This window comes from Lemur catta, chromosome 7 (genome assembly GCF_020740605.2).
Source record: "Lemur catta isolate mLemCat1 chromosome 7, mLemCat1.pri, whole genome shotgun sequence".
Lineage (NCBI taxonomy): Eukaryota > Metazoa > Chordata > Mammalia > Primates > Lemuridae > Lemur > Lemur catta.
Genome location: NC_059134.1, coordinates 69,210,549 through 69,235,809, shown reverse-complemented (window position 1 = coordinate 69,235,809; position 25,261 = coordinate 69,210,549). Strand labels below are relative to the sequence as shown.

Below are 25,261 nucleotides of genomic sequence, written 5' to 3'. Positions count from 1 at the left end.
AGGGAAATGGCCCCTATTAATGTTTTAATTTGCACATGCTTGAAAATAAAAAGCTAGACATTTTTCCTTATGTTGACTTATAGTTACATTTCAACTTATGGAAGATATCTATTTATTCAAGCTTTCATTTTTCTTTTTATGATATGAACTTGATATAATTTAGATATTCACGCTTTGAATGTTTGCTGCAAACTTTTTTCCTAGTCTATTTTTCTTTTTCTTTTTATCTTGTTACTTTTCTTTGTACAGAAGCCTCACATTTTTATATATGAAATCTGTTCATCTTTTCCTTTGTGATTTCTTCTTTTGCTTCAATGCTTTAAAAGTTACCATTGCTTCAAAGATCTGATAAATTGTAAATTCAATTTCCTGCCAGTTTTTCTGTGGTTTGCTTTTTATATATTTAACTCTTTAATCTGTCTGAGAGATATTTTTGTTTATGGTAGAAAGGTATGAGTCTAAATTATTACTAACTTTTAGCTTCATATGCTTTTGTGAATAAGCCAGGCTTATTGGATGTTGTTTGTTTTGTTTTGTGTTTTTACTTTGCTTGTTTGGGGTTTTAGTAATGTGAAGAAAATTTTCCAGGGAGTGGTGGCTTGTTATTCAAAGAAATGTGAGTAAAATGGAGAAAGAAGGTTAGATGATTTAGATAGGAAAAAAGAGAAAGAACAATTGAAACAGAGAGAGAAAAGCTGAAATAGAGACTGAAACAGAAACAAAGAGAAGTGAAGAATCAAAAAGCAAGAAGCCAATGGAGAGAAATCAGATCTAGAGTAGGAGAGGGCTTTGTATCTCTCAGGCTGATGGTGGCTTGATGACCACTGCGGCTGTAGGGCTGACCAGCAGAGGCCGAGGCAATGTTGGGGGGCAGATCAAGGATCTCCCTCTGTCCCACAGCCCCCATCCAGTTTTAGGCGGTCCCTGGGTCTCGGGGGTCCACATTTACCATTTGGGGACCCCAATTTCCCCTTTATTCTCCAGCTGACTCCAGGTCTGGGGGACCTCAGGGGAATAGACAAAAATCTTTCCTCTGTCCTATCCGTAGTCTGCCTTCTCTCCAGTCTGGCTTCAGGCAGGGATTCCAGGAAGGATGAGATCCTGAAGACCAATCATTGAAAATGGCCCACAGTGGAGGCTGCACAGTCCAAATATCTCAGCCTGGCTCTGAAGCCCCACTTTTGCACCCCACATTACCTCCATCCAGTCTACTTCTTAGAGCTTAGCCCCACAAATCTCTCCCAGTATTCCAGCCAGCACCCTTTATTCACTGTTGCCTGTAGCTACTGTTGGGGTGAGGACTTTTGGGCTTAGTATATGAGAAGCACAAAAACATTTACTGAACACCTACTATGAGTGAGGCACTGGACTCGGTTCTCAATATAATTAATTAGCTTAATTCACGTAATGGCCTTTTGTGATGTTATCCTTATTAAAGGGGTGTTAAGTAATTATGCCCATCAATAAAGGGTAGATCTGGGATTCAAACCCTGGTCTTATCTAACTCCAAATCTTGTAGTTCTTTCCACTGCATTAAGATATTGGGCTTGGAGGCTGGGCATAGTGGCTCACTCTTGTAATCCCAGCACTTTGGGAAGCTGAAGCAGGAGGATGGCTTGAGCCCAGGAGTTCTAGGCTAGGTGACAGAGACCCTGTCTCTAAAAAAAAAAAAAAAGCTAAATAAAGATATTGGGGTTATACTACATCTCCACCAGAAACTGTCTTCCCTAGGATGTCTTCTTCTTTATCTCTGCCTATCCATGTCATCTTCCCATTACTCCAGCCTACAGGGCTATTTTCCATAGCCTATAGCTCTAGCTTCATTTGGCATTGAGGCCTTATTTATAGCCTGTCTTCTACTCTCCCTAAATATTGTGAGCTAGACGTGGTGCTATGCACCTGTAGTCCCAGGTACTTGGGAGGCTGAGGCAGGAGGATCGCTTAAGCCTAGGAGTTTGAGGCTGCAGTGAGCTATGATTGCACCACTGCACTCCAGCCTGGATGATGAGCAACACTTAGTCTCTCAAAAAAATAAAAAAATAATAATAAATTAAAAAAATAAATATGCGGTATTTTTGTCTTGTTTCCTCAATTGAGTTATAACCTGGGACTGTGTATTTTACTTCTTTGGACTTCCTGCATTACTTTGTACCATGCTGCCAACTGTTGGCTCATTCATTCACTCAACAAATATTTTCTGAGAAACTTCTATGGGCCAGGCACTGAGCCAGGGACTGCAAAAGCAAAATGATCTGTACTTTCAGGAATGTTCAGCTTAGTGCACATAAAATGTGTTTACTAAATGTTTGTCAAAAAATATTTTCCAAATCAGTTTTGGTAGACTCCCACTCTGTAGTATGGCCCCAGGTGCTGCCATGGTCCAGTTGCAGAAAGGAGTGGATCAAGAACTCTCTTGCTGATTCCTGTGCTCTGGCTCTGGCATGAAAATCTGGTAAAGGAGTCAAAGACCAAATGGCTTTCCTTCCTGCTTATTAGGGTAAGCAGATATGGACTTACCCTTTATCCAATGGTCGTATCAAGGTCTGGGTCTTTAATAGGTAGTGCTGAGGGGATGTTGGCATGTATCTTGCCTTGAGGTCAGATAGACCCGGTATCAAATTCACAGTCTGCTTATATGACCTTTTAGCCAGTCTCTTCAGTTCCCCAAGACTTCGTCTCCTCACCTGTAAAATTGGGATAGTAATAATATCTGCAAGTATACACAAGAGATTGTACCCATAAAGCACCAATCTCAAAGCAGGTTTAAAGGACAGGTGAGATGTTATTTATCATGAGAGATTCCAAATCCCCAACTGTGACTCTGGGCTCTTTAACACCTTCTCTGACTTTTATTTTTTCTACCTCCCTAGTTAATTACCACATTATCCCTTTTAATGCTCTAGGTGGCTGTTGGTATATATTTTTTGGACATATTGCAATTTGTAATTTTGTAGTTTGTAGTGTTGGTAGTTACTCACAATTACACTTACTTATAACATTATAAAAATAAATGTGTCTCTGAAGTGACTTAAAATAACTTTCTGAATATAAAATTATTTTTCTACATTCATTTTAAAAAAGTTTTAATTTATTTTTATGAATAGGTAAGATATTCACATGGTTCAAAATTCAAAAGGCACCAAAAAGTTTATATAAGAAAAGTCTCCCAGTTTCTTATTTATCCTTCTGGCAATAATCTATGTGATTATAACCAAACACTCATTTGTATATGCACCCCCTTTTCCACAAATGGTAGTGTATTATACATACTCTTTTGTATCTTGTTTTCCATTTAAATACATCTTGAAGACTGTTCCTAGTTATAGGAATTCCTTTTTTTTCTTTTTTGCTGCATAATATCTTACTGTATCAATGACCTTTAATTTATTTGACCCATAACCTAATAATGGAATTTAAATTGTCAGTCTCTTCCTATCACAAAAAGTGCTTCAGTGAATAGACTTATACATGTTATTTTGTATGTGTGAATATACTTGTTAAATATTTATTAGAATTACATTTGCTAGGTCAAAGCGCACATGAATTTGAAATGTTGCCAGACATTGCCCACTCCCAGAAAGTGTTTATATCTTGGTTGGAGTTCCCCCAGAAAAGCCTATCTCTGCGACAATGATTCTACTGCAAGTAGTATATTTGGGAGGTGCAGGGACCACCAGAGAGCTGGAGGGAGGGGTAGCGATGCAGGGACAGGAAGGAAACCATTAAAGGGATGTGTTATTACGCTAGCTACTGTAGTGGGTGACGACTGGAGCTCAATCCCACTGGGAAATTGTGAGAAATGGTGCGAACTATTCACTTTTGGATTCTCGTAATCAAAGGTGAGGGAGCTGCAGCTCTCAGGAGTCATAGGATGAAAGCTGCTCTGGGGGTTGGGAGGTGTGAGATGAGATAATTCCCTGGCCTGGCCTGCTGGTGGTGAGAATGAAATTCCACGGTTCAGAAAAATCTTCAGGTAGAAAGCTGAAATTCTATGCGGCACTGGGCTGCTGAATAAGGTCTTAGGACAGGGGTGGGGACCTTTTCATGTTGGAAAGCTGCATTAATTTAGCTGTAATCAAATAAGGCCACACTCAAGAAACTTCAATTTGATATACTTAAAAATGTACATTATTTTGTAAAAATCTAACTACTATGTACTTAATAATTTCAAAAAATGAAGACTATTTGTTAATTTTAAAGTTAACTAACCTTTAAATGACTTTGTTGTGTCTGCTTTTTATTGGAAAGCATTTGAATATTTGGTTGCAGCATGGAGGTCTGCAGTTTCAGTTGATTCTCTAGATGGATGTCCGTCATTTGTGACCTTAAGGGCGTCTTGATTTGGTTTAGGAAGGAGCATGAAGATTTGCAGCAATGAGTGGCTGAAAAGCAAGAAAGCATTTTTCAGGCATGTTGTCAAAGGCGTGGGTATTCTACTGCATTTTTCTATATTTCAATTGGATCTTTCTTAGCATGAAACAATGTCATCTACTGAGAGCTCAATCAATTCTATCTGTTGCTGTTTAGGTGCCTTGGTGATACCAACTAGGTGAGGCTGAAATGTTGATTTGAGTGTGACGTCATGATTCTCATGGTCAGTGAACCTTTCATTGTATTTTCCAATTAATTGGTCTACAACAGCTGCATATTCTTCAAACTGTTTACATACATCATCCTGTTCTTCGGTGACCTTTACTAACTGGGGAAAATGTTCATCTGAAATTTCCCTTTAAAGAAGTGTTCTGAAAAAAGATAGCTTTTTTCGAAATGTTTGGATTTTTTGCCACATATTATATATAGACTTTTACCTGGCAAAGAAATATTCAAGTCATTTTCATTTGACATGATATCACACAGAAATGCTGCATTCTTATAGAAATCTTCTTTCAATAATTCACATTGCTGATTCTGTTCTTTATACAATTTAACTATCTGTTCTCACAGAGATAAAATTTTGGCTAACATCTGTCCCTGTGATAGCCAATGCACTTTAGAATGACTCAGCAAATCCACACTGAATACCTCATCCTTCAACTTTAGCAGGTTATGAAACTGATGATGCCATGTTGCATTTGCACGAATATAGTTAACAATACTTATAACTTGTTGCAAAGTGTCACTTAAATGGCTTTAGCACAGAGATTTTGCTCATGCAAAATACGATGAAAAGAAAGAGAGCATCTGGATCTGTTAATACTTTATTATCTGTGCAATAAACCCTTCATGTTTTCCCGTGATGGAAGGTGCATATATTCACTAAATTTACCAAATTCAGTCCAACTTCACGACATTTACCGTGGAAGTTGTTGAAGATATCTATTCCCCATGTTCTGTTTGCAAGAGTGCCCAAAGTGAGTAATTCTTCATAACAAAGAAAATCTTCTGTTATGATCTGAATGAAGTATAAGACCTGCGCCAAGTCAGTATTAGTCGATTCATCCAAAGTGATTGAATAATATATATTTTCCTTTTGAAGTATTGCATGAAATTGTTCTGTTAAGTTGAAGGCTAATTCATGCTGCCAATCAGTTACGGTTCTCCTTGAAAGAAGCAGTTGTTTGTACTTTGAAATGTTACCGGGGTCTAAGCATCCTACAACTTTGACAATGCATTCTTTTACAATTTCTACATCACTGAATGGCTTCCTTTTTTTCCAGAGTATTCAAGCTACTTTATAAGTTGCTTCAGTGGCATTATTTCCAGGTCTAATTGCTGCTTGAAAGAATTGTCTTTGCTTTTGGTTTTCATCTTTTAATTTCTGCAATACAACCTTTCATGCCTCTCCAATTTAAAATATTTGGGGTACTTATGAGTGTTATAATGCTGATGAGCATTGAATTTCTTTAATGTTGATCTTGCAGTATAACAAAGCAAGCAAATCATCTTATCTTTAGCAGAAACCAGAAAATATTGTAATTCCCAGTCCTCATTAAAAAATCTGTTTTCTTCCTTTGGTATTCTCTTGGTCTTCTTTGACATGATGGGCTGTTAAGCAGACAGAATTAAAAAATATTGTTGAGCTGTGCAAGTATTCACAAATTCCACTTCAAACAGAAACACAGTGCACTGTTGTCAAAAGGTGATAACAGACTGGCGTACTCGAACCCCATAAACTCTCGCCAACCAGCCTCATGCAGTAGTGAGGGAAGTTAGAACTGAATCATGAGCGTAGCAGCCGTCAATTTACTAAAGTTCTAATTGTGCTGGTCAATCTGGGGGGATTATTTCATTGAAACTTATTTTATTCTTTGGTATTCTAACATTCATTTTAAAAATAAAATAAAAATATAAAGGACAAACAAAAGTGTATTAATAAAAAAAAAGGATTTGTTCTGTAAAATTTGGATTCAGTCAAAAAGCCGCAGTGAAGGACCCAGAAGGCAGGTTCCCCACCCCTGTTTTAAGATATGGGCTGGGCTCAACCAGCAGTAAATGAAAGTGTCTCTTTCCCCAGACTTTTGCTCAATAGTGTTATCAAATATTTGATCTTGCTAATATTGTGGGGGAAAAAACAATACTTATAAGACAAAAAATAGTAACTCTATGTAGTTTCAATTTTCATATAATTCACATAGACTTTTAAAAAATTTAAAACTCACATCTAATACTTTCCTAATAAAGGACTCTTACATATTCTAGTAAATCATCCCACCCTCATCCCACCCTATAAGTAGATGTCATTGTTATTTCCATTTCAAAACACTAAAGAGAGGAGCTAAATTCCAAAGGAGCTAATTGATCTTCCCTAAACCAGTTGGTTTGTCGGTTTCTCTGTGGCTGGGATGGGTTTTCTTACTTTAAAACCCAGGCATGCTCTTTCTATTAATATGTCAAGCTGCCCTTTGAAAAAGCTTGTATCTTCTAAGTGGGGTAAAACAGAACAGCCACTTAACCTCTTGGTTTCTTAATCTGTGAAACAAAGAGTACAGAACCTCTACTGTTGGTGCCTACCAAGCATTCATTTACAATTCTGATGGCACCTTCATGTGGCTGTACCCCTTGCCCACTTATGGTCCAAATAGCTCACGTAGGGTTAACCCCACCTGTATCTCCAGGTACCTTGGGAGTATGTATAGAAACTTATGACTCAAGCATGGCCAATAAGAACATCACAACAGTTATTGGTTTGGCAGTGGGGGTTGTGGGTGTGGCTCACATGCAGCCATTGGAGCCAATGAGACTCAATTCCAGGTCCTGTTTTTGTTTGGTTTGGTTTGGTTTGAGTGATGTGGAAAGGAACAGTTCAGAGAGAGACTATCCTTTTCTTTTGTTCAGAAACTGCTTGGGGCAGTGGGGTTCTCAAAATGTGGACCCAGACGATGAGTATCAATATTATCACCTGGGAATTTGTTAGAAATGCCATTTCTCAGCTGTTACCCAGACCTACTGAATCAGAAACTCCAAGGGTGGGGCCCAGCAATCTGTGTTTTAACAAGCCTTCCAGGTGATTCTGATTCATGCTGAAGGTTGAGAAACACTAGCTTAGGGGAAAGAATGTAAGTGGAGCCATACTGCCAACATCAGGGGAAACCCTGCCTAAGACTAGAGCTATATGGAACAAACACAGCTGAGAGATACAGAGAGTGAAAGAGTGCTGAAGACATCATTTCAGTCTCTGAGTCTAGTTATGCTTGAACCTACATTTCAGTGTTGTATCATTTAGTTACATGAATCAGTAAATTCTCTTTTTATTTTTTTTTGAGACAGTCTTGTTCTGTTGCCCAGGGTAGAGCGCCATGGCATCAGCCTAGCTCACAGCAACCTCAAACACCTGAGCTCAAGTGACCCTCCTGCCTCAGCCTCCTGAGTAGCCAGGACTACAGGTGTGAGCCACTATGCCCAGCTAATTTTTTTCTATTTTTAGTTGCCTGGCTAATTTTTGTTTATATTTTTAGTAGAGACCGGGTCTCACTCTTGCTCAGGCTGGTCTTGAACTCCTGACCTCAAGTGATCCTCCCACCTCAGCCTCCCAGATTGCTAGAATTACAGGTGTGAGCCACCATGCCTGGCCAATAAATTCTCTTGTTCACATGTTGAGTATCCCTTGTTCAAAATGACTGGGACCAGAAGTGTTTCAGATTTTGGATTTTTCAGATTTTGGAATATTTGCATTATACTTACCAGTTGAGCATTCCCTAATCTAAAAATCCAAAATCTGAAATCCAAAATGCTCCAATGAGCATTTCCTTTGACGTTAGGTTGATATGCCAAAAGATTTTGGAGCATTTCAGATTTTGAGTTTGTCATTGGCAACAAAACAAGTTCTGGCTATCAAGAGGAACATTTATTTTTCCTTATGTTTCTAAGTGGAAAGATTCCTTTCCAGCAGTGGTTCTCTAAGTGTGGCCCCTAGATAAGCAGCATCTCCAGGGAACTTGTTAAGAAACAATTTATCAGGCCCCACCCTGGCAGAACTGAATCAGGGCTCTGGGAGTAGAGCCCAGCAATCCGTGTTATAAGCCCACCAGGTGATTCCGATGCCTCCTAAAATTTGAATATCATTAAAGTAGGACTCCTAGCCTCTTTCACCACCCCTTATTTATTCTTCCCCGTGAAGAAGGTATGAATTACCTTATTGGTGAGTTTGGAAGAATGATCTGGGCATGCTCAGTTTAACGCTTCCCTTTGTTGTCTTTGAGAGCCAGCCTGACTAAGGGGGACAGTTATTCCATTCCTCTCTGTGCCACAATTTGTACAGGGGCAGATCCCCATAAGATGAGGACTGCAGTTCTTCCAGCCCTGCCTCTAACTAGGTGGTAGATTTATTCCGGAACAGTATAAGAAAGCCCATTTGGCCTCACGTCTAAACCATATCCTCCAGTCTAGCTCTTATCAGTAATAAAGCTGACATTTGGATCCCCACTTTTTGCTTTTCTTTGCCCTATTTCTCAATTGGTTCAGAACTGGAGTGAGAAGAGAGCTTTTATTTAGTGGGCCTGCTAATGCCCCAACACTTGCTAATAGAGGAGGAGTGGAGTAGGAGACCTCTCAGGCCCCTTCCCCCTTCTAGCATTCTAGGTAGGACTCCATGTCTCACACTCTCCCTCCAGGGGTCCTGAGTGTTCTGGTGAAGAAAACCTTGTTTGTTCTCACCAGACTACTGTTGTTGCACCTGCGGGAGACAGAAGTATCCCTTGTCCCATGGGGCACAGGAGGGAAGATTGCAATCACCAAGCATTTCCTTTCAGTTCTCTCCTGAAACAGTGTAATTCTGTGGGGCAGGAACAGGGCTTAGAAACCACTGCATTTAAAAAAGCTTCCTAGAAGCTGTCCACCTTGTTTTATCACCAGGTTCTGCCAGCTGTCTGACCCAAATCTATGTGGCTGTTCTTGAAGTTGTGTCCACTGTTCTGGAGTCTAGAGATGTCTTAGTCTGTCATTTGAAGAAAAAAAGGACTTCCCTCTTCTCCCTTCTATTTTTTTGGTCTTTTCTGAGTTTTTCACAAGTCTTTAAAACAGCCCTATTCACAGTCCTGGTAAGAAGTATGGATAAAAGCAAGACCTGTTTGGAGCCCTAAAAACCAGGCCTGGGTGCTACAGAGAGCTTGATTTTCAGGGCCCAGTCCCCTTAGAGCAGTAAGTATGCATTTCTTTGGAAAGCTGCTGCAGAGAAGAGACAAACCAGCCATCACAGTTGAACCTGAGTGACTGAAGGTGCCATAAATATTTTCTATATATTGACCCCTCATTCTCCGGCTTCCTAGAATAGTTACCTCTCCCTTCCAGATAATTTAACTACCACATATTTTTAAATGGTTAAATCATATATGTATAACTTTGGCATCTGCTTTGCTAATGTCATTAATAATTGTTCATAAACATAATTTTATATTTTTGTCATTAAAAAGAAATAGAGATTGGACTTTGTTAAAATTAAAAACATGTGCATCAAAGAACGCCATCAAGAGAGTGGAAATGCAAGCCACAGGATGGGAGAATATGTTTACAAATCACATATTTGATAAGGGTTTAATATCCAGAATATATAAAGAACTCCTGCAACTCAACAACATAAAGAGAAACAACCCAATTAAAAAATAGGTAATGCCCGCCACGGTGGTTCATGCCTGTAATCCCAGCACGTTGGAAGGTTGAGGCACAAGAATCGCTTGAGCCCAGGAGTTTGAGACCAGCCTGAGCAACATAGCAAGACCTCATCTCCACACACACAAAAAGTTAGCTGGGCACGGTGGTGTGCACCTGTAGTCCCAGCTACTTGGGAGGCTGAGGCACGAGGATTGATTGAGCCCAGGAGTTCAGGGCTACAGTGAGCTATGATTATGCTACTATACTCCAGCTCAGGTGATAAAGTGAGACCCTGCCTCAAAATAATAAAAAAAAAATTGGCAAAAGACTTGGATAGACATTTCTCAGAAGAAGATATACAAATGACAAATAAATCTGTGAAAAGATGTTCAACATCATTAGTCATTAGGGAAATGCAAATCGAAACTATAACGAGATATTACTTCACACCTACTACGATGGCTGTCATTAAAAAAATGGGAAGTAAGAAGTGTTGACAAGGATGTGAAGAAATTGGAACCCTCATACATTGCTGGTGGGAATGTAAAATGATGCAACTGCCGTGGAAAACAGTATGGCTGATCCTCAAAAAGTTAAACATAGAATTACCGTATGACCCAGCAATTCCACAAGTAGGCGTATGCCCAAAAGATCTGAAAACAGGAACTCAAACAGGTACTTGTCCATGAATGTTCATAGCAGCATTGTCCACAATAGCTAAAAAGTGGAAACAACCCAAATAAATATTCATCAACAGATGAATGGGTAAACAAATAGTAGTATATTCATGCAAGGGAATATTATTTAGCCACAAAAAGAAATGAAATATGAATATGTGTTACAACATGGATAATCTTGGAACAGCATGCTAAACAAAATAGACACCAAAAGACAAATATTGTATGATTTTACTTATATGAAATGTCTAGAGTGGGAAGAATCCTAGAGACAAAGTAGATTAGAGGTTATCAGGGGCTGGACGTAGAAGAGAATGGGGAATTATTTTTTAAAAAGAAAGAAAGAAAAAGAAATAAGAAAGCAACTTGCTACTGTTAGAAAAAGGAAAAAGAAATAAAGAGAAACAAAAGATAGAAAATAAAACTCACCTGTGATCTCACTAGGATAACTGAATATTCTGCCAGTCCTCATCCTTTTTTAAGCACAGTGGTTAAGTACAAGATATCTGGAGCTCATACTTCCTGAGTAAAAATATGCACTCTGTCATTTACTAGCTATAGGACATCTCTGTGCTGCAGCTTTTTTTGTAAAATACAAATAATAATAGAACCCACTTCAGATGTTTGATTTATGGATTAAATCGGATAATGCTTTAAGTGATTAGCCTGGTGCCAGGCTCATGGTCAGTGTTTGATAGCTTATCTATATCTATCTTTATAACTGTAATTACACTGTATTTAGTGTTTTGTATCCTACTGTATTTGTCCATTTGGGCTGCTACAACAAAATACTTTAGACTGAGTAACTTATGAGCAACAGACATTTATTTCTCAGCGTTCCAGAGGATGGGAATTCCAAGGTCAAAGTATCAGCAGAGTCAGTGTCCGGTGAGGGCTCTCTGCTTTAGAGATGGTGCCTTGTATGTATCCCCACGTGGCAGAAGGGGCAAATAGGCTTCCTCAAGGCTCTTTTATAGGGGCACTTATCCCATTCATGAGGGCAGAGCCTTAACAACCTAATTACCTCCTAAAGCCCCCACCTCTTAATACTACTATCACATCAAGGATTAGGTCTCAGCATATTAACTTTGGGGGGCACATTCAGACCATAGTATCTACCCTTCTCATTTTCCTATACAGGTACAAATTATTTTTAGTGGCCACATAGTGTTCCATACTATAGCTGTTGTGTCATCAATTTAACCAAGTCCATGTCATTGAATATACAGGTAGTTTTCACTTGTTCATTATTTTTAAAAAGTTATGGTAGATACCTTTGCTTGATTCTTCCTAGCAGCCATGCCTGAGAAGGGTGATATGACTGTGGGCTTGCTCAACTTTCTGGGTTCTTGGGCTCCCAAGGCAGCGTGTTACATTGACATGGGCCCCAAGCCAGGAGACAAAAACCTGAATTCCGGTCATGCTTCTTCTCCATCTCCAGGTGATGCTGGGGACTGCCCTTCTCTCTCTGGGCCTTTGCTTCCCTGTCTGTTAAAGGGGAGCTTTAGAGGGAGTGAACTCAGAGTGTCTCTTCTGCTCTAAGGCTCAATGATTCTTAGATTTTCCCCCACTAAGCTGTGGATTCCTCCAGCTCCATCGTGGCCTTCTTCAGAGCTGTGTGTGCGCACACGCTCGAGCGTGTGTTTCAGTTTCTATTCTTAGCAGTGTGATCTTTAAACAAGGAATAGATTTGTGCTTCTGTCTCATCTCAGATGCACGCAGCTCCTGCTGGGCTGTTTCATTCTCCTCCAGCCATTCATTCACATTAAAGGCAATGGCCCATTAAGGAAATAAGTGGATGATGCTCCTCCATCACCGGCGGTAATAAGGATCGCAGGCTCTCTGATCTGGGGGATCTCTTTGGTCACCAGGCCTCAGCTCTGTCTGACTCAGCTATAGCTGAGGTCAGGGGAATCTTGGTTTTAGCACCTCCCTCTCCACTCCACCCTCGGATCCTTTCTCTGGGATGGGCCAGGGATGCTATTCAGTCACTAGTGGTTTTTATTGGTGAGTAACCAACATTCCAGATGAGAAGGTCATTGTTTGTCCTGAGATAAAGAGTAGATACGGATGAGTCTACTCTCCTTTCAAGAGTTCTCATCCTGGCGGTGTCTCAGAGTTACTTTGGATATTTAAGTGTACAAATTGAGACTCTGGATCTGCACCTTCAGAGATTCTCATTTAGCAAGTCTGAAGTGGAGCCCAGTTTCTTCACTTTAAAAGACAATACAGGGGATTCAGGTGAGCATCCTCTGTGGAGAATATTGGAATATAAGTAGTAGGATTTGCAAACTCTTAAAGCCCACTAATGCCAGGCAGGTAACATCAGATGGGCGTATGTGATAGAAGAGTGCTGGCAACTCTGATGGACAGAAGCATCCTACCTTTTCTGTAGGGCAGGCAGCACTTACCTCTAGCTGGCTGTTGCCAGATAATGCCAGCCCAGTGTTGCTAGATATTCCATTTAGATTTTTTAAAGAAGAATTAAATATCCAGATTTGTTAGAGAAATGTCCTATTTTAAAATATTGGCAACGCAATTCAAAATTTAAACAAAAAATGTGAATTGTAGGCCAAAACATAACTGCGGGCCAAATCTGGCCCTGAATCTGCCTGTTGAAATCTCTTGACAACACTTTAGCCAGACAATCGCTCAAGTTAAGTCAAAATGATGCAGTCAACAGCCCTCTTGACTGGCAGCATCACACTGTCTCTGTGATGTGAGTCTCTTTGGGGTTCTGGCTCACACCCAACTTGGCATGGGCAAAGTGTGCTGAGTGGGGAGGAGGTGGGGAGTCAGAAGACCTGTTTCCTAATCCCTGCTAACAACTTGATAGGTGACACTGGGAAAGAAATTCTCTCCCTGGTCACAGGATTTCTTTCCATAAGGTAAGAGGGATGATCTCTATTGTTCTTTCCAAAGTTCTAGGTCATTCTTCTTATGAAGATTTAGGTACTTATTATCTTCCAGCTACTTGGAAAAAAACCTTTTCAGATTAAGTTGAAAATTCACCTTTAATTGGCTTGAGTGACAACTAGTTCTTTCTCTCCCATATTCTCCTATGTCTTCAGTGATTTGCGTTTGCAGGGAAGTTTCTTTTTGCTTTAGGATTTGGAGCTATTTTCTAAGGGAAAGAAAGCATTTTGGAATAGAAAGTCTGAGTGGAGTTGAGCATATGGGTTTCTTGCTTGCTGAATACTTGGTTTTGAGTCAAATAAAAAAATAAAGGAATGGAGTTGATATGTGGAACATTCTGAAGTAAAAAGCCACTTCCTTGAACTTGATAATTCAAATAAAAACTTTGTAATTGAATCTTTTCCCCTCATAGGTTTATTGAAATATAATTCACATACAATAAAATTGACCCACGTGGCTGTGTGTGGTGGCTCACATATGTATAATTCCAGCACTTTAGGAGGCCGAGGCAGGACAAGTGCTTGAGGCCAGGAGTTCAAGACTAGCCTGAGCAACATAGTGAGACCTTGTCTCTACAAAAAAAAAAAAAAAAAAAAAAAAAAAAAATTAGCTGGGCATTGCGGCACCAGCTGGGCCTGTAGTCCCAGCTATTGAAGCAGATCCCTTTTTTTTTTTTTCTGTTGCCCGAGCAAGTGCCATGGTGTCATCCTACCTCGTAGTAACCTCAAATTTCTGGGCTCAAGTGATCTTCCTGCCTCAGCCCCATGACAACAGGCACTCACCACCATGCCCGGCTAATTTTTTCTATTTTTAATAGAGATGGGGTCTTACTCTTGCTCATACTGGTCTTGAACTCCGGGCCTCAAGCTATCTTCCTGCCTCGGCCTCCCAGAGTGCTAGAATTATAGGCGTGACCTGACCTGGCTGAAGCAGATTCCTTGAGCCTAGGAGTTTGAGGCTGCAGTGAGCCATGATCACTCCACTATAGTCTGGGCAACAGAGTGAGATCCTGTCGCTGAAAGAAAAAATTCACCCACTTAAAGTATACAATTCAATGCTTTTTAGTATGTTCACAGAGCTGTGCAACCAACTCTACTATCTAATTTCCGAACATTTTCAACTCCCCAAAAAGAAACCCTTTATCTTCTATCAGTTGCCACAGTCCTGGCAACCACAAATCTACTTTCTGTCTCAATAGATTTGCCTATTCTGGATCTTTCATATAATGGAATCACATAATATGTGGTCTTTTGTGTCTCTCTTGTTTCACTTAGCATAGTGTTTTCAAGATTCATCCATGTTGTAGCACATATCAGAACTTCATTCCTTTTTATTGCCAAATAATATTCCATTGCATGGATGTACCACATTTTGTTTGCCCATTCATGAGTTGATGGACAATTGGGTTGTTTCCACTTTTTGGCTATTATAAATAATGTTGCTATGAACATTCACAAACAAGTTTTCATATGGACATATGTCTTCATTTCTCCCAGGTATGTATAACTAACTAGAGGTGGAGTTTGCTGGGTTGTATGGTAACTCTACACTTAACCTTTTGAGGAATTGCCACACTGTTTTCCAAAACAGTGACACTATTTTACATTTCTACCAACAGTATATGAAGGTTCCAATTTGCCATGTCCTCATCAACACTTGCTATTATCTGTCTTTTTGATTATAGTCATCCCAGTGGGTGTGAAACTGTATCTCAGTGGACTTTTGACTTTGCAATTGAATCTGTTCCTAATTGGTCTTAGCACATATGATCGTTCTTCAACTAATTGCTGTGGCCAGTGGAGGTTAGTAATCTTAGGTGAATTAAGGTCAACCCTTGGAGCTGGGGGGTAGGAGTCACTCGCTCCAAAATGACAGAGAGGAAATTTGGGGAAGGGGAAGAAGAAATGGATGCCTCGGGGGAAATAAACATATGGTTCCTATGTATGGGTTTGCTTGCTTGGTTTTCTGAACACTGTCTTGTACACAGGGATCATAGTGGTGCAGACAAGGAAGAAAAAAAATATCTTGGTCAGGACCCAGGCAGAGAAGAAGCTCAACATATAGGTTGTCAGAAAGGGGGTTTCTCCCTGGAAACTTTAGTCAGTGGGCACATATGTGCTCACTAGCTTGTATTTATTTCTGTTTCCTCTTTTCCTTTTACTGGCCAAACTATCGTCAGGCTTACAACCCGCTGAGTGCTCCTCCACAGAATACTAAGGAATTCATTACAATTGTTTTAGGACCAATACCTGATTTCCCCCACCCTAAATGATTGTGGCTGGTATAACTATGTTATTTTGCTCAGGGAATACCTTTGTTTCATTTGGATTTTCTTGAAGTTTGATAATATTTCCATGTCTTCTTGAAAGGAGAAAGATTTTGGATTGTACTTTAGAAGGGACAGGCATAAAGAGGACTCTTTACAGCCATCTTCTTGTTCGTGAAGGATTATGGGAAATTTCAGGGTTAGGCACACACTGAGAGGCATCCATTGGAGGCAGACAGATGGCCCTATCTCAGCACTTCCTTGACATGGGTTCCTCTTTCTTTTTTTTTCTCCTTTCTCTTTTCACGTTGGTAATACTATTGGTAACTGAAGTTTTTCTAGACACTACTGCTATGTAACAAATATCACCTCCCCCCGCCCCCCAAAAAAGCTGCTTAAAACAAGTCAAAGAGATTTGATAACTAAATGTAATGGTTGAACCTAGACTGGATCCTGTACTGGGGTGGGGTGGGGGAAAATGTTCTAAAGGACATTATTGAATTAACTGACAAAACTGGAATATAACTGGTAGATTAGACAAAGGTATTAATATCCATGTTAAATTTACTGAAGGAGAGAGAGAGAGACAGAGAGAAACAGAGAAAAACAGAAAGACAGAGAGAGGAGAGAATGATAAAGCAAGCAGCGAAAAATTTTCACAATAAGTGACTTTGGGTAAAGGGTGTATGGATGTTCTTTGTACTTTATATATTGAAATTATTCCCAAATAAAAAGCCTTTAAGAAGCACAATCAGCTTACAATTTTATTTTGCTCGTGATTTTATGCATCAAGAATTCAGGTAGGGCTGGGTTGGGCAGTTCTTGCTTGGGGTCTCTCATGTAGTTACATTACAGTCAGATGCCTGCAGGGGATGCAGTCATTAGAAGGCTGGGTGTCCAACGTGTCTCACTCAGATGGCTGGCAGTTGATGCTGGTGGTCTGGTGGGAGCTCAACCGGACTTTTGACTGGCATGCCTACATGTGGCCTCTCTAGCATGGCAGTCTTATGGTAGTATAGAGCTGTGATACTTGCTACATTTGATTGAACTGCCACACACACAGATAATCACCTTTTATTCGCAATCACCAGCATGTAATCTCCCCCAACTCATTCAAAATCATGTGACACAATTCTTTCCTCCTCAGCTCTGACTTTTGCATATGTCAGTTTCTTTCTCTGGAATACCTTTCTTCCAATTATTCATCTGTCTATATTATTTATTTCAGGGCTTTTAGGAAGCCTTCCCTGACTCTTGGGTGAATGCTTCTCCACTGGGCACATCTATAGCCCTTATCATAATGTCATAATTCTCCTGTTGTCCTGCCTGTCTCCTTCATTGGACTGTAAGTTCCCTGAGGGCAGGGAGCAATTTTGTGCATCAAAGCATCTCTAGCATTAAGCACAGTGCCTGTTATGCACTATATCAGTAAATACAAACTAATCTCTCGCACTCACACTCACACTCCTCATATGCAATACGGACAGATACAAAATCTGTCACATCCCCTCGTGCCCATGCAAGCTCAATCATTGTGACTTATTCCCCACACTCAGGCATTGTCCCATTCCTCAGGCACTGTCACCACCCCTTGCCCATCACACACTCAATTACTGTGACACAGTTCTATTCCTCAATCACTGTCACATACTGCTTTTCACACAAGTATGGTCACCATCTGTACTCTTAAAACAGGATATTTACTCTCCTACAAATTGAGTTAATATGCCAACAGCTCTATTTTTCACACGTCGTCACATACTGTATTTTTCATTCACGCAATCCCTGACATACACAATTATGGTCACACTGTCTTACTGTCTCCTTCCCACTTCCCCTTGACACCCACACTCTTTCACGCACACATTCACTGGCAGGGGATCGGCGACACGTCAGCGGGGGTCTGAAGCCTGGGTCAACTCCCGAACCTCGGCCCCAGGCGGGCGCGGCCCCGCCCCGCCCCGCCCCCTCATGCATATGCAGCACCTCGGTCTGGCAGCCCGGCCCCCAGACGGCCATTTGTAGCGGCGCTGGAGGCTGCGTTCGGCAGGCGCTGCGGAGACGCGTAGAGGAGCGCGCCCCCCGGCCGCTGCCGCCCCTGGCCGCTGCGGTCACCCCGCTTCTCCGTGCCTCGGGCGGGACCCTGCCAGCTCCCGGCGCCAAGCCGTCGCGAGGACCGGTCCTCCCCGCAGTCCCCGGCGCCCGGGACCCCCGCCCGGCCGCTCGCCCGTAGTCCGCCGACCGCACACGTCCCCGGAGCCGGGCCTAGGGCGGGCGGCGGCGGCTCGGCGCGGCCGGGCTGGGCTCGGCGACGTCCCCATGGCCGCGGCCGGCTGGCGGGACGGCTCCGGCCAGGAGAAGTACCGGCTCGTGGTGGTCGGCGGCGGCGGCGTGGGCAAGTCGGCGCTCACCATCCAGTTCATCCAGGTGCCTGAAGCGGGCCTGCCGGGGGCGCCGGGGCGGCGGCGGGCGGGGGCTCGCGCTACCTGTGGCGGGGCGGCCGCCGCGACCCCGCCCCGAAGGCGCCGCGCGGGCCGGGGCCCGGGCAGGGGCTGCGGCCGGGGGCGGGCGGGCGGGCGCGGGGCCGACTCTGCGCTCTTGCCCTGCGGCCGCGGCGCCGCGCTCCTGCCTGCTCGGCGCCCCGGGAGTCGGGCTTCTCAGGAATGTGGTCGGGAGGGCGGAGCTGGCAGGGTGGGAGCGCCGATCCACCTTATCGCTCTGGCCGAGGCCGGAGCCCTCTGGGAGAGGCAGCGCCGCGGAGCCAGGCTTCCTGCCCCGAGGGCTGGGGCGTGGGGTGCCGGGCTGGAGCCCGGCGCGCTGCCTTTCCCCAGCCTTCGGCCGCCTCCTGCACCGTCGGTGCGATCGTGGGGGCAGCTTGGCCGCGGCTCCGCGTGCTCTACCGGCTCTGCGCGCCGCCTGAGCCGGAGCTGCCCGCTTCGAGCAGTGTGTATGTCTTTGTGTGTGTTTGTGCTTTTCTTCTAAGTGATCTCTGGGGTAGTATGTCCGGGTGAGAGTGTGTGATAATGCCCCAGGGAAATGGTGGCTTCGAGGAAGTTAAAAATGTTCCCTCGTAGGGGTGAGAGCATTTCCTCGGAATTCCTGGTGCCTTCCTTCCTGCTTCTCGCCGTGCCAAGGTGAAGTTTGGGATGGGCCAGCCTGGCAGATGACCGAGTCGCGCCGAGCGTTCTGTGTTCTAACCACCCTCTCCCCCACCCCCAACCCTCTCTGGTTGCTACTGGCCAAAGTCAGGGGTTGTGGTAAAGAAGAAAAAGGAGGTGGAATTCTTCATTCTTAGAATTTGATCTTGGTGAGACGTTTGAGTGATATTTTTAGGGGATTTTTAAAACGAAAGCACAGATATCTCTCTGCTTTTGTCAACCTAGAAGGTGTGGCACATGCTGGAAGAGAACGGAGGTACCCCGTTATAACAGGTTAACAAAGATATTTTTACTATGTCAAGAGGGCTGATGGTGAAATATTATTCTGGCTTCCATTTCATCCATTTGTCATTAATTGGGATACTTGAATAGCTTTATTTCATTTCACTGAAGCTTTATAGTGACTTTAAAATACGGAGTATTGTAACATGTGATTGTCACCTTTCACATTGAGTAAATGAGCAGTAATTGCTGCTGTAATATTCCATGGCATTAAAAGCTACTGCTGAAACCTTTGTATCCAGGAAGAGAGGATATTTATGTTGTGAGCATTTACAGTATGCTCATTAGCGGGTTAAAAAACAAATCATAGAGGTGAGATTAGTTTAAGTTTACCAGGGTGCAGCAGCAGAGATGCTGTCTGTTATTTCTCTAAGGTGGACAGACTTTAACTGATGGCAAAGCAAAACAATTTATAGCTAACCCTTTCTTCTGGGACTAGTCTGATGGTTAGCGTGAGGTGAGGGGGGCAGTTGAGTTAGTGGGAGAACAATCCTGGGTTCCGGTATTCATAGTGTTACCTAAAAGATTTAAGCCACAAATATTTAAGGTTTTTTGAGGGAGGGGCCATCTGAATGTATTTGCATCCGTAAGTTAATTATTTAACTAAGGTGCTGGAACTTTTTGTTTTTGGGAAATAGTATTAGAAGCCGTTATGGTAACAGTAATTGCTATCTTCTTATGATTTTCTAGAATTCATTTGTTAAAGAAATAGCTCCCTTACAAATGGTATATAGTACCTAGATGCTTTAGATGATATCAAAGAAGTAAAGGAAGCAGGTATTCTTGAGAAAGATGTATATATAATGAGTCTGAGGTTTGAGTCATACAGGTTGAGTGCATGTGTCTTTTGTTCTGTCATTTATTGACTGTGAGAACATTGCCAAAGTATTCAGCCCCTCTGAGCCTCAATTTTCTCATCAAGAAAATGGGTCTTATATGTTCTTTATAACTTTTAGGTTATGAGAAAGATTGTAGCATTGTATCTAGCAATTAGTATGTGCTCAGTTAATGGTAGCTATTATCAGTATGTACGTGTACAGTTCTGTAGCATGCTTAAGTGCAAAGGGAATTCAGATTTGGAAAAGTTAATGTGAGGATTGACAAAAGCCCTGTGTAGGCTTGGTGGTGGGGAGAATAGAAATGTCATAAGTGAGTATGGGGGAGTCTTTGTAGCTCAGAGAGAGGAGACAGGCAAGGAGGAAAGTGGGATTGACAGGTGACTTGCAGCCATTAAAAGGGAGGAACATAGGCTTTGAAGTTGAGGAGACTTTCTGGAGAGGCAGGAACCAGACCACCTGGATGAAGTCTCAGTTCTGCTATTTGCTGGGTATGTAATCTTAGGCAAATTACTTAAACTCTCTGTGCCTCAGTTTCCTCCATCTATAAACTGGGGAAATATTAATACAATGTACCATATACAGCTGTGAAAATTGAGTTAATGTATGTCAAGGGTGTAGAACAGTGTCTAGCACAGTACATAGTAAAGCTGCATACATTATTATTACATTAATTTTAGTTTATGGAGCTAAAGTGACTGTTTATCATCTACAGTTATAGAGTTGCTATTTATTGTCTGACTCCTGGGAAGTTAAAATTCATTCCATTGTAATTGTCAGGCAGTAGTAACTGGTGGGAGAGGAGACAGATCATTTTAACAAGCAGAAGTCAGTTCTCTTTGTAGGAGATTAGGATGGCACAAAATGGTTTTATTTATTTTTTAAGGCTCCTGAAATACCACACTGTTTTTACACCTTTCGGTATATATTTTTCTGTTATGTAATCTCGAGCAGAAGAAATAACATAAACAAATTTGGGAATGGAGAATTTAAAAACAATGCCTTTAGCCTTTTCTTTGACCTTAGATTTAGTTGTTACCTTCTCTACATGTGAAAACCTGCAAAATTAGGAAATTAAGTTAATAAATTGAGTACCTTTTCCTCTTTAAAATTGAATAAAACAGGTCATAAAAATCAATGATAACAACATGAAGTATTGTGTTGTTAAAAATGCATGATCTCTTTGTTTCTGTTGCTCATAGTTTTTTAAAAAAAATATGTAAAGTTCTATTGGTAAATAGAACACCTAAATGATAAATAAACTCTAATTAGGAAATGATTTTAACTTTGTACAAATGGATGGGATGGGTGAGACATTTGGATACCTGGGGAGCTAGGTCTCCTTTATTTAGGTGACTCTGGATATCTCTGTTAATCTCTTCATGACTTCAGTTTCTTCATATAATGTTGGGGTTGGTTGAACAGATCTCTGCACCTTTGAAATTCTAGGATTCCTTCTAATTTATTTAACTAGCTGTGTGTCTTTGGTCAAGTGTCTTAGCTTCTCTAAGCCTCCATTTCCCCATTTGAGAAGGGAAAACAGTAATAGCACCCTTACAGTTTTTGGAGTAAGTAAAATAATGCGTGCAAATCATTCAATATAGTGCCGTCTACAGAGTAAGTAATAATGATTGTTATCTGGTTTTATTTGCTGCTGTTACTTCTGTATCTAGGTGTTCCTCCAAAACAAAATTTGTAGTTTATTCATTTTTTTCCTTGACATGTAATCTGTTCTCTTATTTTAAATCTTCACCACTCTCTACTCCTCCCTCCCACCCATACTCCCCACCTCACTTCTGTGTGGTATTTAGGTGATGAGCGTTGGTTACATTTTGAGCTGGGGGAAACTTCTTATCAGTTCAGAGTTGATTTTAAGAAATAATGGAGTAATCATTGGGTTTTTGGGTTAATGCTTTGTCTAGCATCTCTGAGAAGAGATCATACATGTTTTACAAATTTAAAGAGAAAATTGCTAGTTTCTGTTTTTTTAGCATCTTAACTTTTTATTCAGCAGTTTGTTAGATTTTGAGCTAGGTAGGGGATAGCTGATTGCTCACAGCTTGAATTTTTTAGTCAGTCTTAAAATCTGTTAATTAGCCTGGACCTGACTCAAACATTGCCTTTTACCTAGAGTTTGTCTTTTGCTGAATGCTTTTTCCTGGGACAGAGATCTGAGAAGAGATTGCAAGAAATTTGTGTTAATAGTTAATGGATCCACTTGTGAAGGTAGTGAGTTTAAATTCCTGAATTGCTGTTTCATTGGTACATCTTGAAGACTCTTCCTTTAATTAGAAGTTACTTAAACTGTAACGTTTAGACTTATTTTTAATGTGCAAATTATCATTTTACATTACTTTACAAATGAATTGTCAGCATTGATTATTGTTTCACATTAATTTACAAATGAATTGTTAGCACTGAAAAATAAGACACCTATCCAAAAGGTGGTATGTAGTAGAGATTTCCTTGTTTGAGTAACAGTTGAAATGGTCCTGCAGGCAAATTCCTAGGTAAAATTTTGAGACACTTGGGGAAGATCGTTTTTCTTATACCTTTGTCATTGGAGAAACAGGAGTAAATTCTAACCTGGGTTTTCTTGACTTAACGTCCTTCTGTGTTCTGTCCTGTGTGTGTGTGTGTGTGTGTGTGTGTGTGTGTATTTGTGTCTGTCTGTTTGGGGATGGGGAAGTTATAGGAGTTTAATGGGGACACTTACGTTGTATAGGTCAAGAATGGTGTTTTCCCTTGGTAGATTGCAGGCTACTACTTACTGGGATGGGATTTTAATTCATCTGTATTGCTGAACGGTCATGGTCTTTCTGAAGCTTTGAAATGAAAATAGTTTGTTTAATTCAGTTAGGAAAATAAAGTGGTAACTTTAAATTGGGGGAAGGATGGAGAAAGAGACTTTCTTAAAGCAGTATTTTTAACTTTTTAAAGGTTTCTTTTTCAAATTAAGATTGGTGTCAAAATTGAAGCAGATTTTTTGATGCCATGTGAATATTTATTCCTTTTTTGGAGGGGGTGGGGAAGAATGATCTTTAGGGTATTAGTTTTACTGTGCCTTTCTTTCAGGAAAAGTGATAATGAGTAAAAAGATTTTCACTCTGCCTGTATGAAACGTGGAGTTTTAATAGTCATTGAATCTTCCTGAAAGACCATGATCTTGAATTACTTTGAGTAGAGCTGCTGAGTGTGTTTGGATTGAAACTTAGTTTAAACTAGTGTCCTTGGTAGGGCTTTGATTTATTTCTGTTTTGCAAAGGCAAATGTGTCTCAAAGATGCAGAGAAATATAAACTGTCTAAAATGGTGTTACTGGGGACATAATTAGACTCAGTTCCTTGATGTCTTATAAATTGTTTTATAAAAGCCATGTGATTCTTTATTAGTTACATAGCGTTAAACCATAACTTAAAATATTATAGACAATTTATTGTTGGTATATATTAGTAGTTTAATATTACTATCTACCTTACTGTCAACTCATACGATGGTTTTTTTTTAGGAGAAAGCTCATTATACATGTAAGTAAATGTTCAGCACTAGAAATGTGAATGTAAGTGTCAAAATGACATCTGATGTTGTTTTTTAAAAAAACTTTATCCAGATTTCCCAAATGCTAACATTTTACCATATTTATTCTCGCCAATATCTTTGTAGATTTTTTTAAATCATTTGAGTGTAAATTGAAGACATAATGCTCCCCTTATCCTTGAATACCTCTTTATTTCCTAAAACCAAGGGTATTATATAAACATTGTGTAATAACCAAACCCAGAAATTAACATTGATATATTACTATTGTCTGATCTGTAGAATTTTTTTGGATTTTGCCAGTTGTCCCAATAATGCCCTTTATAGCAGGTGAAAATCTCACGTTATACAATTCATTGTTTTCATGTCTTTAGTTGGAACAGTTCTTTAGTCTCTGTAGTTTATGACATAGACATTTTTAAAGAGTACAAACTAGTTATTTGTAGAGTTCCCTCAATTAGAGTTTGATGTTTTTTCATGATTAGATGTAGGTCATGCATTTTTTGCAGGGGGCAAGAATAACACTGAAATGATATGTTCTTAGTGCAGTACATTAATATTAGGAGATATACCGTGGATGTTGATTTGACTATCTTTGTGCTTACCCTTTGACTCAACAATCCCAAATCTAGGAATTTACCCTGAAGATACACTTCCAACAGTATGAAAATACACATGCACAAGGTTGCAGCATTGTTTATAATTATAACAATTAGAAGCAACCTACACAAGAGGAGAACTCAATGGTGCATTATGCAGCTGTTAAAAAGGAGAAAGGGGTTGAAGAACTGATGGGGAGTGCTTTGTAGTATATATTGTTATGTGAAAAAAGTAAAGTGCAGAAGTATCTATCTTTTTGTAAGAAAGAAAGAGACATAAGAAAATATATATGTATTTGCTCCCTAGGACAAAAAAAAAATAAGAAAAATAAAGATTGATGAGATTGATTGATTACCTAGAAAGGCTAGTTAGGAATAAGGTGGAAGGAATAGAGGGAATGGGGGCAGTGACCCTTCTGAGGATACCTGTCTGACTTTTGGAACTATGTTAATGTTTTCCACAGAGTATATAAACAGCAAACACACTAATAAAACCAAGTGGTAAAGGAAAAAACCCACCTCCTCCTTAAAGTGGAATACAAACAGAAACAAATGAACTAAACCTTATTTCAAATGAAAAACACAACTACACTGAGGGGGTGAAAAAAATCTGCTTTAGGTAACTTTTGAACCCAGTATTTGAACTATGCTCTCAGATAAAGACAAAAAGAACTCGAAACAAACATTGAATGCTAGTTACTAGTAGAGTTTTTTTTTTTTGTTTTGTTTCTTGTTTTTGTCACAGAGGCATGGGTTTGCAATTTTGAAGCAGTTTTCTATATTAGAATTAAGCAAATAAACATATTGTGGAAAATGGGAGCTAGTTTCTCACTGTTGGAAAAGGGAGTTGTAAACTTAGAAAAGGCAAATGTTAGAATGAACTCTGATGTTTGAGTGGAATTAAAGATATTGGTATAAACTCATGGTTTTAAAAGTATATAGATAAACAGATGTGTATAGTAGGT

The 25,261-nt window shown here is 40.5% G+C and overlaps 1 protein-coding gene across 1 annotated transcript in view; it reads left to right on the top strand.

The window, feature by feature from the left end:
- Window positions 1–17,894: 17,894 nt before the first annotated feature.
- RRAS2 (RAS related 2) overlaps window positions 17,895–25,261 on the top strand; it is a 74,930-nt gene continuing 67,563 nt past the window's right edge. Inside the window, exon 1 of the mRNA XM_045557582.1 lies at window positions 17,895–18,312. Within this exon, the coding sequence (XP_045413538.1) occupies window positions 18,205–18,312 (108 nt within the window). The 5' untranslated portion in view covers window positions 17,895–18,204. The remainder of the gene's footprint in view (window positions 18,313–25,261) is intronic.